This window comes from Diceros bicornis, chromosome 22 (assembly GCF_020826845.1).
Source record: "Diceros bicornis minor isolate mBicDic1 chromosome 22, mDicBic1.mat.cur, whole genome shotgun sequence".
NCBI classification, from domain to species: Eukaryota; Metazoa; Chordata; class Mammalia; order Perissodactyla; family Rhinocerotidae; genus Diceros; species Diceros bicornis.
The window spans coordinates 30,738,693-30,755,871 of NC_080761.1; the positions used below are offsets into that span (position 1 = coordinate 30,738,693).

At 39.3% G+C, this 17,179-nt stretch overlaps 1 protein-coding gene across 8 annotated transcripts in view; it reads left to right on the forward strand.

Annotated features, from left to right (window-relative positions):
* The window catches only part of KDM4C (lysine demethylase 4C), a 389,693-nt gene that overhangs the window by 122,130 nt on the left and 250,384 nt on the right, over window positions 1-17,179 (forward strand). For all 8 annotated transcript variants that reach the window (XR_009223452.1, XM_058565774.1, XM_058565775.1 and 5 more), the window contains 2 exons: window positions 2,466-2,569; window positions 6,593-6,730. Coding sequence is in view for 7 of the 8 variants with exons in the window: in XM_058565774.1 (XP_058421757.1) it covers window positions 2,466-2,569; window positions 6,593-6,730 (242 nt within the window). In the remaining variant the exon portion in view is untranslated. The remainder of the gene's footprint in view (window positions 1-2,465; window positions 2,570-6,592; window positions 6,731-17,179) is intronic.

The following is a 17,179-nucleotide window of genomic DNA, read 5'->3' on the forward strand; positions in this document are numbered from 1 at the left end:
CTTCATTGATTTTAATTTAGAACTTAATTCCTGTAGTGCTGCACAAAGTTACAGATTTGAAAAGTTTGATAGATCCATTTAAATTGTATTATTAAAACGTTTCCGTGGGCTGTGTGTTTGGGGACCACCCTGCTGTGCTTTTCTGTGTTGTAGGACTCAGGCTCTTATTGTGCAGATCTGGCCATTGCATTAGTGTAGTCCTTTCTCTCCATTCGCTGAAGTCTGCATTCTTTCCTAGGGTACTTATTTGGCATAATGTTTTATTTTCTATTTATGTATTATGAATATTAACCACAAACAGAAGGCTGCATCAAGTGATCATATGGGCAAAATTATTCCTTTTATTCCTATTGGCATTGTAGAGAACGATAGTGTTTCTGATGTTTCCATTGGCATATTCTTTTTTATATTTCCGTCTATTTTGCTTTTTAAAAAATCCAGGTGCAGATGCTTAAGCAGAACATATTACCTTTTTTTTTTTGGTGAGGAAGATTAGCCCTGAGCTAACATCTGTTGCCAATTCTCCTCTTTTTGCTGTGGAAGATGGGCTCTGGGCTAACATCTGTGCCCATCTTCCTCTACTTTATATGGGATGCCTCCACAGCATGGCTTGATAAGCGTGCATGGGTCCACCCAGGAATCCGAACCTGCAAACCCTGGGCCACCGAAGAGGAGCATGCGAACTTAACCACTAAGCCACCAGGCTGGCCCTCAGAACATACTACTTTTTGCAGGTGGTTCTTTGTATCCTAATGACTCTTTCCTGGTTATTTGATTTGTTTTAAATATTCCTGTGAAACACTTCTATTCTGTGAGGTTAAAATGGTTCATGGATGGGGCTGGCCTGGTGGCATAGCGGTTAAGTTCGGTTAAGTGCTCCGCTTCTGTGGCCCCGAGATCACAAGTTTGGATCCCGGGCATGGACCTACACACCACTCATCAAACCATGCTGTGGCGGCATTCTGTGTACAAAATAGAGGAAGATTGGCGTGAATGTTAGCTCAGGGACCATCTTCTTCACCAAAAAAAAGAAGGTTCATGGTTAGTTAATGAGTGTTAGTAATTCTATCATCAGATTGGTCACATTCTTGAGTTAGTTGCGTGTAGTGAGCCACAGAGTTAGATAAGTAACATTTCCAGTGGCTTTTTCTTCATTTTGGCAGTGGAGGAGTTAACCAATATCTGTGCTTCCTCTTACTTGACTCATATGCATCACACATGTTTTCCTGGTGAGTTCTCTTTTCCTTTTGGGTTTTCTCTCTGTGATTCTCCTTCGTCGTATCCATGTTTCTCTCTCTCTTTTCTTTTTTTTTGTGACGAAGATCAGCCCTGAGCTAACATCCATGCCAATCCTCCTCTTTTTGCTGAGGAAGACCGGTCCTGAGCTAACATCTATTGCCAATCCTCCTCCTTTTTTCCTTTTCCCCTTTTTCTCCCCAAAGCCCCAGTAGATAGTTGCATGTCGTAGTTGCACATCCTTCTAGTTGCTGTATGTGGGATGCGGCCTCAGCATGGCCGGACAAGTGGTGCGTCGATGCGCGCCCGGGATCTGAACCTGGGCCGCCAGTAGCGGAGCGCGTGCACTTAACTGCTAAGCCATGGGGCCGGCCCCTCCATGTTTCTCTTCTGCTTCTCTTCTTGCTTTCCTGTTCTCTTCAGTATGGTAGTTTTCCCCTCTGAGTGAGGAAGGTGAGGATCAGGGCATCGAGCATGTTCATTTTCTCGGGCTTGCCTGACTGAGTCGATGAGAGTCTGCCTCAGACAGAACTGCAGGATTGAGGTCAGCAATGGAGAAAAAAACAACTATGTTTTTGTGCGTAATATACTGTTGAACGAGAGAGTTGCTGCTTATTTAGCTTCCTCATTTAAAGGCCTCCTCAAAATACTGCTCCCATACAGGCTGGTGAGGCAGGTTTCCAAGCAGTTTGCTGGTGCTGGCTGGGAAGTTGGTTCAGGAAATTAGTAGCAGTTAGACTGTTTAAAGTTGATCATAAAGAAACAAAGAAAGGAGGAGAACTGCTATATGTCTACTGTATGCCAGGCCTTGGGACAAGTGCTTCTGGAATGATCACTTCTAGGAGTCTAAAATGAGAGATTCCTCTATTAAAATGCTTATTTGCCTTTCCTAACCTCCCTTAATATTTTGTCCATTTATCAGATATTAATTAGGCAGATTGAATTCAGATTTGGTACAAATTGAAATTTGTAAGATTTGGTAATTTTATATGTTATGAAAACAGCCCTGAGTAGATCTTTTTGTAGAAAAGGTCAACCTTTGGTGATATAAATATGTATCCCTTAATTTTCAAGAATTCTGACTCTAATTTTGGTATCAGGTTTTTTTTGGTTGATATTTGCATAAAACTGTCATTCTATAAGAATACTGGAACATAAGCTTAAAAAAAACTATCTGAAATTTTATCTTGATTGACACAATACTGCTTATATTTATTGTTTCCATGTAGGTTTTTTCCCAAGCAGTTCACAAGGCTGTGATGCATTTCTTCGCCACAAGATGACACTGATATCTCCCTCAGTATTGAAGAAGTATGGTATTCCCTTTGACAAGGTATATCAGTATTACTCTTTAACAAATTCATTTTGCGTGTGTAGTATATGTATCTAAGACAAGTGTAACATAAGCTAATATATCTTTCAGTTAAGGTAGGATTTGTAGGATGTGGGGAGAAAAGTTCAGATTCCTGTTTATAATGTAACTTATTTATCTAAATACTAATTTGAAATTATTTTTATTTATAAAGGTTTGGTGCTGTTATAGTTCACTTATAACAATACTGAAAATAAAATACAGCACGTTTGACAAAATAAGGTGTAGCACTTTTAACTGGAAGACTTTTATATGAGCAACATAGTTTATGTATATGTGATCTATTTTTTGAAAAGAATTCAGAGCAATTATTATTAGAGTTTGGTTGGTTAGAATCAATGATTATGGTACCAGTGTGTTATGTATGTACCAGTATGTTGCTTCTAAACACATTCAGATATATACTACAATTGAGATTTCATTATGGATAAAATTGCCTGATGATTTAATAATCAGATAGTGCTTCTTTGGAGTATTTCTGAAGATTAAGTTCTGTAAGATTCTGTACATGCTAGATCTCTCTTTCTTTGCGTCCATGGGTAGTTATTGGGTCAGAATTATGACAGAGCATGAGAATTTTTATGTGAAGAAGCTGAAATGAAAAACGCTTTTGACCAGATAAATAAAAGCTCTCTCTCAGGTGGGAGGAGGATTAAGTCCTTAGCTACTTGCAGAAACATTAAAAAATAGCTCCACTCTCTTCTTCATTTTTTTTTTTTTAAAGATTTTATTTATTTATTTTTTTCCTCCCCAGAGCCCCAGTAGATAGTTGTATGTCATAGCTGCACATCCTTCCAGTTGCTGTATGTGGGACACGGCCTCAGCATGGCCGGAGAAGCGGTGCGTCGCTGCGCGCCTGGGATCCGAACCTGGGCCGCCAGCAGCGGAGCGCGCGCACTTAACCGCTAAGCCATGGGGCTGGCCTTCTTCTTCATTTTTTATTTTACTTTTTTCCCATAATCTTTGCTATTTTCCACCTTAGAAGCTTTTCATTTGTGACTAAATCTTTACCCCTTCCTAGTCTCAGGCCCTTAAAGGCTCCCCCCCACCCCTTTGGGCTTTGTTCAAAATAGGATTTTTGCAAGGACCAAGAACCGTTCTCTAACTTGAGGTGGTCCCTGCTCGCTCACACACTGTCTGTATGGCGGTCATGCACAAGACATACTTGTCTTGTGTGACGAGGGTGCTCTCACCACTGGTTTACTCACATACTTTTACCCATGATAAAAAGTATGCCTCTGAGATGTGCACTGTGGGGAATGTCCACGGGTGTGGGGAGGAGCTGGTGATGGGCTGCAGTGCTGCTGCAGGTACAGAGGTCAGAAGCTGTGCCCCCCAGAGGGGCCACTGCTGCTTTGCCGCCGTGTCTTACTCGCAGACACCTCTGGGCACCAGGCTTTTCAGTCTCGGACACATCATCGATGAGTATTTCTTCTAGGTGGTTGGCATAAGCTTGATTAGGTACTTTTATTTAAGTGGGAATATTAGAAGGCAGAGGAGAAGGAGGGGACTAGAGTCCTCATGACAGAAAACCTCCGGGGGTTTAGGGCTGGTGATGGGTCTTGATCAAGCTGTTCTTTGCGGAGCGGGGTATGTGAAGTAGCAGGACAGTGGGATTGGTTCATTTCTGCAGAATGGGGGCCTTCAGAGCTTGTAGCTCCTTTCCAGTCTTTGGGGAGAAGGAGGCAGGTGGCCTGTACCCCTTTCTGGTGTGTGGCTCCCCAAGTACTACTTGGTAGATGACTAGATGCACCAGGCTCTTGTCTGGTCTTCTGAAGGTGGGACATTTGCTGGCTTCTGTGGGAAGTGGCGGGATGTGTTCATCCTCAGGTGGTGAGACACCAGTAACTTAAGGGTGGACTGTCAATTGCAGATTTTCATAGGAAATACTGCCACTTTCCCTTCCACTGTGATGAAGAGTGTGTGCTGACTCTTCGCTTCTCACGGAGCTTGTTCTCTGATGATGATAATATAACACAGGTGGAGCACCACAGGCCTCGGCATTAAATTTCCCAAGTTCGTTCCTGATTCTGTCACTTGGGTAAATTACGTAATTTTTCTGAGCCTCAGTTTCTTCATCTGGAAAATGGAGATAATAGTAGTACCTACATGATAGGGCTTTTACAAGGATGAAAAGAGATCATCTGTATGAAGGGCTTTGCATGTATATATAGTAGCACACTCTTCCTCCTCAATTCAACCTCCTCTTTAGACAATCATTTCACAGTTGGAGTAACATTTTTTTCCTTCTTCTTTCAATGCATCTGTACATATTCATACATATACATGAAAAAGTATGTTTAACAATAGTTGATGTCTTCTTTTAGATTATGTGCACTACCCTTTCCAACTTGTTTCATGATATGGAATTGTGATGACTGTTTAGTCTTACAATAAAAGGGACTTGTTCTTTTCCGTCCCTGTACTTTTTTTTTTATCCGTTTATTACATAGAGGCAGTAAATTAGCCTTATATTTTGGCTGAGACTGACCTGTTTCTAGAAATTATACAGAGGCATGAAATTTAGAGTCTGATTCACTGGGAACAGGTGCTCTTTTCCAACATGGCACGAGCAGAGTTTTCTAGGTAGAGCAGAGAAGGAGTGTAGGTGGGATTCAGCGGAGGCAGTGCAGGTAGCTTCCTTATCCCAGTGACAGCAGTCCCACGTCTTCCCCCACCTTTAGAGGGCTAGGAACAGTGGCAGGGTGAGGTTTTTTTTTTATCACGTAGTACAAGGAAGTGCCTAGTTTCCAAGCACAATTATAATGAATGAGATTCAGTGAGACCAGGAAAGGAGAGAATCAGGCTGTGTTCTCACATGGCCCAGAATGATGGAACTGGAGCCATGTTGAACACTGATAAGCCATTCTCTGCCTGCCAGGTGGCAGCTGAGTTGCTGCTCCTTGCAATAGAACACCTGCTGGGTGTCATGGGGGGAGGGAGTGATGAGCTAAATTTCAGAATTGTTGGGAAAGAAGATACTCCCTCACACAACATTTTAGCTTCTCTAAAATGGCAATTGAATTGCAATGTGTGCACCTGTATTTAGACAGTGTCTCCTATATGTTTACACACACATGCATACCCACATATTCATTTCTCAGCATTTTAGGACTGAAATGAACCATGGTGACTGAATGGACCAGTGAGTAAAACATTTGATAATCTAGTATAGAGTAGCCAAATTTAAAAAAACACTGAAAAATTTAGCCTCACTTTTTTTCAGTAGCCCGTGGTGTATTTCGTGTGCTTTGGTGATTGTAAAAAACCAAATTTCTTAATCTAAAAAATAGGAATGGAATAAATACATTTTTCGTCTTTGCTTTTAGGCTCCTAACTGACTTACCTAAGTTATATTAGTTATATTTAAAAATGCAGTAACTCACTCAGTCACGTATACATACATACATATATACATATATTTGAATAATTCTTTGATAGAAATTTTACTATTAAATGGATTACAGCTAATTGAATGTTTTCTAAGTATTATGAAAGAATAATTTGGTGAATACTACCAACTCTTTAGCAACAAAAATTCATAATAAAACCTGTTTAGCATGCCTTACTCAAAGTTTTTGTAGTTCTAATGTGAAAAATGTCACTTATGATATGTCCTGTTGTGTAACTCTAGTAATGTAAATTTTTTAAGTATTAAAATGTACATATTTATTGCTAATATGAACAAATTTGAATAACTAAGACATTTTCAAATAAAATATAATATCTTTGATTATGGATTGCATGATTGGACTACATTGCCAGAAGGTTACATCTTGCTTAGAAAAGTCTTTTAAAAGTTTCCCAAAAAATTATTAAAGGATAAAGTGAAGGATCTTGGGGGGGACTTCTTTTATACTGGTATAGCGCTGAGATCATGGCATTTTTTCTTTCTTTTTTTTTTCATAGGAAATATATTTTAATTGCATTGGCAATTTGAGAAGTCTTATAATTGGAAAATATTATATGTTTTCTACCCTGTAGATCACCCAGGAGGCTGGAGAATTTATGATCACTTTCCCATATGGCTATCATGCTGGTTTTAATCATGGTTTCAACTGTGCAGAATCTACAAATTTTGCTACTGTCAGATGGATTGACTATGGGAAAGTTGCTAAATTGGTAAGTTACGCCTCAAAAATAAAGCATAAATTAAATGTGTGTTCTAGTTATTGTAGTGGGAAACCTAAGATCACATGCAGCATTTATTATTTTCCTCATTGACATTGTGTGCTTCTCGCTATAGTAATTTATTTCAGACTAGATGTATTTGTTTTACACAGGCTATATTACCATTTGTAGCTACATTTTTCTGTTTTGAGAATAATATGGAGCAATTTACCTTGAGAGGTAATTTTATGCAACTGTTGTTTGCTTTCTCTCTTAAGGCCACCAATTATTTTTTTGCCAGATTTTCTGGTGGCTCCGTGCCAGGTAGACTTGGCTCTTTCCATGTTAGAGTTTAGTCCATGGCTTAGAAAACAACTATTTACAGAGGAAAGTGTCTGGTAAAATTGTAATAACAAGAGGTTGAAGGAGGATGGTAAAATGAAATGATTAAAACTGCCCTTAGTGCAGAAATGAATTTCATGAAAGTAATAATGTAGAACATATTTTAACAAGAAATATATCTTTATGTTGAATTCTATAAAATTTTGCGTCTCCTGCCCAGTATATTTAATTTAGTCCACATAATGTATATTTTCATTCACAAGCAACAACTTCTATTCAATTTAATTAATTGCCCCTGTGGCAATAGAGGACATCTTAAAGTGTTGGTGGCTTCTATTAGATTGCTTCCTTTCCTGTGGTTTTAAGGCAAAGGTGTAGGCTGGCAGATGGCAGCTTCTAAATGAAATTGTGTTTTATAGAGTATGTAAAATTGACATAGATTTAGTGGAAAATGACACATTCAACTTATGTGGTCTTATCTTGGTCACTGAATGGTACAAGTGAGTTTTATTCGTTTTACGTTGATAAAAAGTTGCGTGGGGAACCACTGGGTGAACTTGGATAGAAATATATTCAGGGAAGACAACTCTAGGTTTAATTTACATGTGTATTTAGAAAATTGCATAATACATTAAAATAAAAGTATAGCCCCTTGGCAGCCCAGGAGGCATTTGAATGAATTCCTGACATAAAAGACAGCTCCTGCTATTAGAAGACTTTTTCTGTTCTGAGTAATTTCTATTTATGAGGGGTAATTTAGAAAGGAACAGAACTGAACTACTTCTTCCCATTATGCGTCCTTTATATTACAATAAACCTAATAAAAAATAGAAAACTCTGTCTGTATCCTGGCCAGCTACTGCAGTGCTTTTGCAGAAATGTAATTTTTGTATCTGCATTGAAACAGTGTCATAGCCCCGAGGTTTTAACAAGGTATGTTATGTTATGGCTTACATCTTTAATCATTGACGTTATAAGTCAGCTGTCACAGCTGTTCAGAGTCGCCAGAAAAATTAATTGGTGCTTGTTTACTACAAGTTTCACATCTAGTTCATGGTATTAGCCAAAATAGCTTCTCCCCAAGGCTAAAATGTCCTGAGTGTGTTTCCACATATCCGTGTGGACGTAGAGGGGGAGTGGAGTGTGACAGAGTAAGAGAGGTCGATAGTGGTCCTCTCTGAAGTCTCAGCCGATGGAGCCTGGAACCATGGGATGGTTAAGGAGCAGCACACCGTGGTGGAGGAGGCAGGGATCTGAGGCCCCACTTTTCTTCTTCTAGCTAGCCGTATAACATTAGTCAAGTCATTTATTCTTTTTGTTTCTTCTGTATAAATTAGACATACCTCTCTACTGCATAGATTTGTTGTGAGAGGAAAAAAATTTAGTATGTGGATATCCACTCATGCTGCATTGATTTATATCATTCAGTTTAGTCAAGGGATATGACTGTCTTGGTTTTGGGTATTTTACTAGGTACGAAATGTTCAATGGCTACAATGCATTTTTGGCATTAAATTTTATAATTTAAAATTGTCATAATTGCATGTTTGAGATGTTTTTAGGTGTTGTCTCCACCCTCCCTTTACTTTTGGTGAGGTGGTGCTGCTCTGAGAATGTACTAGTTTTCTATTGCCGCTGTAGCAAATTACCGTAAAATTAGTGGTTTAAAACAAACCCATTTCCTATCTCATAGTTCTGTAGGTTATAGGTCTGACATTGGTCTCAAAGAGCAAAAGTCAAGGTGCTTACTGGGCTCTACTGCTTCCTGGAGACTCTGGTGAAGAATCCATTTCCTTGTTCAGCCAGGTTGTTTGCTGAATTCAGTTCCTTGCAGTTGTAGGACTGAGTTCAGTTTCCTTGCTGCCTGTCAGCCAGGTCTTTGCTCCTAGAGGCCTCTCTCAGACTCTCGCATGTGGTCTCCTACAATTCAGAGCAACAATCCGCAAAATCCTTTCTGTCATGTAAAATAACAGTCACAGATTGTAGAGATTAGGATGTGGATATCTTTGTTGTTATGGGTGAGGGGTGAGGGCAGCATTCTGCCTACCCAGAGAGTTCCAATTCATAATTGACATGGTGATATATTAAGAATCTACTTTGAGTCATGTGACTAATTTTAGTTATTCTATACAAAACAGAAAACTAAATTTCTAATAGATACAATTTTGAATGTTTCGCTAAAACATCCTTATGCTTTCTTAAATTATATTCCTCAATATTAATGTTTTCTTGGCTATTCTCAGTTAATAAGTTCTCTTACATTATAGTGTGCTGTGATAACATCTTTTTTTGCAGATTTTGGTGTCTTTTATCATTATTCGATACATATTTTTATTGATTTCCAAGTCTGTTTCTTTAGGCAACCTTATGAATTTACTGTAGTGTGTGTGTGTGTGTGTATGTGTGTGTATAACACACACATGTAGTTTTTAATCTTAGGAAAATTTGAATTGGGCAATTAGTTTTTGTGTTTTGCTGGGGACAAATGTAATGTATAGTGGATTAATTATAAATTGCATATAAATTAATTATAAATTGCTTAAAAGACTTTTTCAGCTTTGAGGATAACCAAATTTGTTAGTTTGTCTTAATTCTTTGCTTTCTTCAATTAATTCTAAATGATAACTATTGAAAAAACAGTTATTTTTTACAAGTGATGATGAGTTATGCATTTGGGGGGGAATACTTAAAAAATAGTGGCATCATTTTTCATGGTGGAAGCACTGGGGAGTGACATCTGCTTTACCTGTCCTGTGTTGATTTGAGTATATAAAAGCACGTGACACGGTGTCTGTGTGTGGTGCAGCATTAATTAATTAATGTGGTGTAAGTGTGGGATCTCTACTGATTGATTATATTTCATATATTACAAACCAATATTGCTAATTTCATGACTTAGAAAAGAACTGTTACAAAAGGCTATTTTTTAATTAAAAAAAAAAAACACTAGGTTTTGAAAAGATAAACCCAGTTGACTGATAAATTGGCAGTCTTTGTTCAGCAGCCAGCAGGCTTTGGTTAATAGGGACCCTTTCAGCCCATTCAGGTGGCTAACGTAGATGGGGACACAGCTCCGTTTATTCAGATAATGCTTGTCTCCTATGTGCCAGACACCGTGTATGTTTCTGTGAATTCATCGCTTGGAGGATAACCTTTTTGATGAGAGCACAGGAGTGGGAGTAGAATTGACACTGGCAGGGGATCAAGGACTGCTTCCCTTGTCGTTGGCTGCTTGACTTCTGGTGGTGTCTCTGGAGTAGGACGGAGGGAGTCTCTGTGGGTTTCCTTTGACTGTGTTACTGACCTATTGCTATGTGGTATTTTGTTCAAGAAACTTTCCCTTTGTTTAAGGTATGGCTAACGTTGACTAGAACTCCCATTCCGTTATTTGTGCTAAGCCCAAATACTTGTCTTCCCAATTTCAGCAAATTCCTGAATGTTTGATATTGTCAACTAAATAGTAATAATAATAATAATAATAATAATAATAATAATATAACAACAACAACAACAATAATTATTATGTGGGTATTCCCTGTTTTTTAGTACTTAATCTACATGGTCCTTTTTTATAGTATCTACCCAAATTGCTTCATCTCTCACATAAGGCTTTTTTTGTGCATAGATGGTGGAGATCTTCAGAAAACAGGCATATGTGGGAGTGAGGGGACATTGACCTCACAGCCTTGATAGCAACTTAATTTAACTGTCCCAGTTTCTAAAAATTTCTGCTAATGCTCCTGGCCCTTACTATTCCTCTCGTTTCTCTCTTTTCCTTTTCTTCTCCTCCATGAAGATCATTCAGCTCTCTTTTGCCTTGATCTACAAAATATAGCATAGCCAAATCCTGCGTGATACTCCAGAATGGAAGGGCCTTGCCTTAAGAGGACCCACCTACCTAAGAAGGTGGTTATGCAATTTTTCCCCATTTCGTTAATCAGAGGTAAGGTTTTCACTGAAAAAAACCTGAGGGGAATGTTCCAGGTAGACATGGGCCCATTTGCCTACGGACTGAGGCAGAGCTCAGCTTTGGTAAGTGCGCAGTGAGTTCTTTCTCTGCAGCAGGAGTTGTGCTGTGTGTGTGTACAAGGAAGAAAGTCATGTTTTCTTTATCTTCAGGGGGCTTTCATAAAAAGCAGAAGGGCTTTTAATAAACCTCCATTTGCAAAGCTATAGTATGAGTGGAACATACCATCCAGTTTTTTATTTTAGGTGTCTTTATAGCTTTAAACATCAGTAATCTAGAGTGAAATGCTGTATATGTTTTTCTAGTAGAGATTTAAAAATATGTAACAGCTTAGCAGTTGAAATAAGATATTGGTGCATATTTGAGATGAATGTTTTCCGTTTCTGGAGCGATCTTTCTTTCCGTGGTGAAATGGAGTCCACGCTTACTTTTGGGCAGCAGCTATGGTGGTACTCACAGGCCTGCTTCCTGGCGAGGCCGGATCAGAGAGCTGGCTTGGAGGTTGTATTTCATTTTTCCGTTTGGTGGGATGAAGTGCAGTTGTTTTGATGTTAGGTTTGATGGATTTGTTTGCCACTGCATTCATTAGCTTCACATCAAAAAACTGACAGGCTGTTAAATGAAACGTTGGCTTAGATTTTCAGCTTGACTGTTTGGAGACGTTTGTGAAGATATTTTGTTTTTGTGTTGCAGCAGCCTCAAGCACTGTGATTGTCTCGAAGGGAAGAAAAGTTATTTACTGTACTGATTTTCCTGAGTAAAAAAGAATCATTGTCTGGAGGACAGTCCTATCTGGCCTACACCATCAGAAGTAGTGTATTTATGACAGTGTGTGCAGTGTGAGAGACTTATCTATGGCACGATAAATAATGTTATCTGCTGGGAAGTAAAGGTAGTAGTTGGTGACTCCAAAATGGTATCTCTTATTTTGCATTAATTTTATTTTAAATGATAATCTATTAACATGACATGCCAGAAAGTTGAAAAATTGCACTGCAGAGCTGGGAATGTTGTCTTATGAACTCCAGGAGCGTTATTTCACTATCTAATTTTAAAGCATTCTGACATTTGAATCCTCAAACGTTTGAACAAATTTAGAAAGAGATGATAGAATTTTGAAATTGGCTTCCCTTTAATCTGGAAGGGATTTCAACTATTAAATTGTCTTGCATACAAGAACCGCAATATGGGTTCATTCTATTTTATATTTCAGTCCTTCTCTAGAATTAAATTTGTTTTTTCCTAATCAGGTAGCATTCTTCCAAAAAAATCTTTTATCTTGGGCAGTCTTTATTAAAACAATCAGGAATCATTTTAATGGTGAGTCTCTAAGTTATATTTTAATATGCTTTGGATCACAAAATACTAGTATAGTGACATTTCTCTATTTTTATGGCTTGTGAAGGAAAGAAAATGTAGACTCTTTTGCACATTGCTCATTTAACATTTCTTGGCATTCTAATTTTAAGTGTCTGAGATGGCATATATAATAGGAGCTTTGTGAGCATAGGGATTTTATATTCTGCATTTTTTTCTTTTTGCCTCTTCTTTGTTCCTGTTTCCCGGGCCCTGATGGTACAGCACAACGGTGCTGATGAGTGGCTTTGCTGTGCCTTTTTTACAGAGCTTAAAGGGAAGAAGAGAAAATACCCTGTAGAGAAAAAGAAGCCTATGAAGTCATAACGTTAGGAGCTGGTACTCTGGTAGGGAGTGTTTATGTATCTGAAAGAGGTATTAAGAAAGAAAATATTCGCATTATGTCCCACTTTATTCTGATAAAGTATTGAATTGGGGGATTCAGAAAATCTGAGACTTCAAGTAGTGTACTAGAAACCCAGTTGATTAGTATGTACTGTGTCTGCAGGAGAGAGATTTGGGGCTCGAGTCCTCAGAGCTGGGGCGCCTGGCTTTCGTTTAGTGCAAACTTAAATTTGCTGGATTATGGGATTTGAATGGAACTAGATATATGGTTTATGACACTGATGTTTAGTTGCTAACCTGAAATCAAGATAATATCTGGTGTTTTGGAGGCTTTAGTTTAAGTCAGTACCTTAAGAAAAACTAAATTGGCTTCTTGAATAACTTATTTAGTCTATTGAGAAAAATTAATTTGTCTTTGTCATTCTACTTTCCTGTAGTTTGACAGTCATAGTAGCTGATTGTTCACGATAGGCCAGGCCTTGTCCAGGGCACTTTAGATGTGTCACTTCATGCCATCTCTGTGATGGTGCCAGTTCAGGTCTTCTTTCCTCTACTAGCCTCTTTCTCAAACTGGGGGAGTTGGGATCATGCATAAAATGAGGATGGTGAAGCTGGGCTCGGAGGCAGAAGGTTGGCCTCCAGTGCCCCGTGTCTTTCTTGACTCATCTCCCTGGATCTGGTAGATTAAATAGGTGCCAGCTAAGTATGTGATTTGTGGGATTACTTTCAAGATTCTTGAGGATTCAGAATGATCCTGTCCCTTTGTAAGTTGTAGTCGACATCACCGCTGGATGGCCCCAGACTTCCGGTATTTGCTTTTATTTGGATTCTTATTTTGTGGATAAGTGGATACTTTATTTTGTATTCTTCTGCTCTGTCAATAAACCTACATATGAATTCTTTTTTAGCCCATAAAGCAACCATCATTACCTCTCAGGCTTGGACCTTGCTCTTTGATTAAGCAGGGGAAAACAACAAAGGTTCTGCACTCCGTCCCTCATTTTGAGGAGGGAGGGGGATTCTGAGGCATCAGTCTGGACAAAAAGATGTGTGTATTGAGCATCAGAACAAAGTTGAGGATGCATCTGCTTTGATATGTGTTTTTATGATTGTCAGGGACCAAATTTGATTGCAGCACTTTTGAAGCTTTGGGAATTTTTTTTTTTTACAATTTCTTTTGCCTTTTCCATGTTTTTTCAATGTTTATAACAGTAAAAATACCATAAAGGGCTCTGTGGTAGATATGAGTTTGGAGAGGAAGGGAGAAGTTGGGGGTATGTGTTCTGGCCAGTGGTGATCCAGACTTCTGGGAGAGTAGTGGGAAGGAACACCCGGTGATATTCGAGGGAAGCAGGCTGGCCAGCCCCTCAAGGGAAGACAGGGGTGATGGGAGAATCATCTGGGCGCTGGGCACCCCCAGAGTTCTTAGCTGTCAGGTATCCTGGTTCCCATAGCTTCTCATTCTTTCCCACACAGAGTTTACTGCATTCCCTCCCCCTGCAGCTGCTGCTGAGAAGACAAACAGTGGTTTATCTAGTAGGGGGTTGTTATCTCACTTGAGGGATCCAGAGCAGGGCGGTCCCAGGGTTGGTGCAGCTGCTCAGCAGTGTCACGAGGTCTCATGCTCTCCCGCTCTTGTCTAATGTCCTCCGTAGGAGGGTATTCACTACAGCCTTGCCTCTGTCACTGAGCTTACTCCAGACACGTTCCCTCCAAGGACAGGAAGGACGGGGACAGTGCAGGAACGTGGTTCACCCACCTGCCTTTGTCGAGGAGGAAGATTTTTCCTTGAAGCCCACCTGAAAACCTCCCTTTATATTCTGTGGCCCACCATAACCATAAGGACGGCTGGGAAAGTAAATAGCCAGTCACTGGCAGTTTTAGGCTGTTCAGGAGAGCACCTGGTGTGTGCTGGGCCCTGTGCCGCGGTTAAGAGAGTAAACACGACAGATGTGGGCTCTGCCTGGTGGAGCTAAGAGTCCGCAGCAGCTGTTCTCAACCCTGCTGAGCTTTGAAAGCAGGGACCTCTGGCCTCACCCAGACCAGTGGGATAAGAATCTCTGGTGAGGGGACACAGCATTTGTGTTTTTTTTTGTTTGTTTTTGGTGAGGAAGATTAGCTCTGAGCTAACACCTGTTGCCAATCCTCCACTTTTTGCTGAGGAAGATTGGCCCTGGGCTAACATCCATGCCCATCTTCCTCTACTTGGTATGTGGGACGCCACCACAGCATGGCTTGATGAGCGGTGCATATATCCCTGCCTGGGATCTGAACTTGCAAACCCCGGGCTGCTGAAGCAGAGAGTGCGAACTTAACCACTACGCCACTGGGCCAGCCCCAGCATTTGCATTTTAATATCCCCCTAGTGGATGCTTTAGGTTGCGAATCAGGTCTTTAGTGAATGGCCTTTGTTGTTTGGGTTGAGGTCATTCAACATCATGTATTTTTTCCTACTAAAAGGTATTTTGAGTTTCAAACCATCAGCTTATCTGTTTAAAATTGGAGATGTTGTGTAATAATTTCCAAATATATCATTAATAGCTCCTTTTCTGTGAGAATTAATAAGTATTTGGGGCACATATAGAGTTGGAAGTTTCATGGATATCCTGTAAATGTGTCCTTTAGTATTTTTAGAGGGAAGTAGGGAGTATGTGGGAAAAGATATAATAGAGTAGAATGAGTGTTAAAGATATGAGTGTATTGTGTATAGCTACTCTTAAAGTAATTATGAGGTTTTGTGCAGTATAGTGGATTTTGTGACTTTTTTGGAATCATTTTATTTTTCAATTTTTTCTTTTTTATCTCCTAGTTTTTCTCTAGGGTTTTTTTTTTCCGTTACGTAAAAACAATTTAAAATAAACTCTTGATCTCTTATGTAATAATGTAATTATGTAGTAATGTATTTGGGTTATCAAAGCTGAACCTAAATTATCAAAGAGGTAAGTACCATCTCTATTTAAAATATTTGGAGACAACTTCCCCCCCCCCCATAATCCCTGTATCTCTTTTAAGCTTAATTTTTTCTTCATATTACTGTTTGACATACTATGTATAATATTCTAATTTATTTTGTCTGTCTGTCTCTCTTCCACTAGAATGAGAGATCTATAGATAGAGATTTTTTAAAAAAAATTATTAGTTCACTTCTGTATTCTCTACTCAGCACATAATAGATGCTCAAGAAACAGTTTGTTGAATGATTAAATGACTTGTCCAAGGCCATTTAGTCAAAAGCATCAGAACCGTAGGAATCTTGCCTATCTTTTCATTGTTTTCCCCTCATTTAGACAATGTTTTCCTTTTTTACATTTCAACTAACATCCCTGGTAGCTCTGTCAAACACAACAAAATAATTATAAATGTAATGTATAAATTTACCACGTTTAAAATGTTTTTTCTGAGAACTTAAAGCTTTCCAGTCGATACCTGAAATCCATTTTCACAACTTAACCCATCACATCAACTTAGATGATGAAGCCTAAGATTTCATAGCAGAAAAACAGATGATCAATTTGGAAGGTTTTTGGACAATGCAAGAAAAAGAAAACGTGGACCATTTGAATAAAGTCAGGTTTCCTTCTACCATCAATAAGCTGATTTTCTTTGGGAAAATCATACTGCCTTGCTGAGACTATAATGTTAACATAGTGTCCTGTTCCTGACTTGATTCAAAAGCTGTGGATAGAAATGTCCACATGTGGTTTAGGAGGCAGCATGGCGAGGGGTAGAGAGAGCACAGATTGTAGGTGGTGGGGCTGGATCTGAATACAGGTAACTGTTGCTTGCTAGCGGTTGATGTTCTTGCTAGAGGTTTGATTTACTTAATAACTTTATGATCTGGTTGCTAATTGTTTGCTCTTAAGCAATACCTCTCTATTTTATTTTAGTATCTATTTTACTAGATCTATTTTAGTTTTCTGATACAATGTGGTAACTTAAAGAAAAAGCTAGTTAAAGGAGGACTTGGGAAAATTCCTCAAGTGGGGTCTGAACCCTTGGCCCAGCCACGTGGTGACTTGTCTTTCTCGGTGAAAGAGCTAAGTGTGAAATAGGACTTCTTAACTAAGGCATGCCAACCACGGTCACTGTTCGCTTTCCTTCAGGATACCCCTTCTCTCCTGATGCAACAAAAGCGACATGTGCAGATATCTAGTTTGAAGCTTTGGTGTGGGAGTCTTGCTTACTTGATCATTTGATATGACCTTTTTGAATCAAAGGAAAGTTTTAAAGGGATTTCACTGAGGTCAGTGGCTATAATTAGACTTTAATTTGTGGATCCACAGTCTATCCTCCCTCTGCTCTGAGCAAGGTGGTAGAAAGGGTGAGCACACCTCTTTTCAGAACTGCTTTTCAGAACCGTATCCTGGAAATTCCCCACAGGGCTATAATCATGAGAACACTCTCTGTGCCAGCACTAGGGCCCATTCTCAGGCTGAAAGTAATGAAGGTAA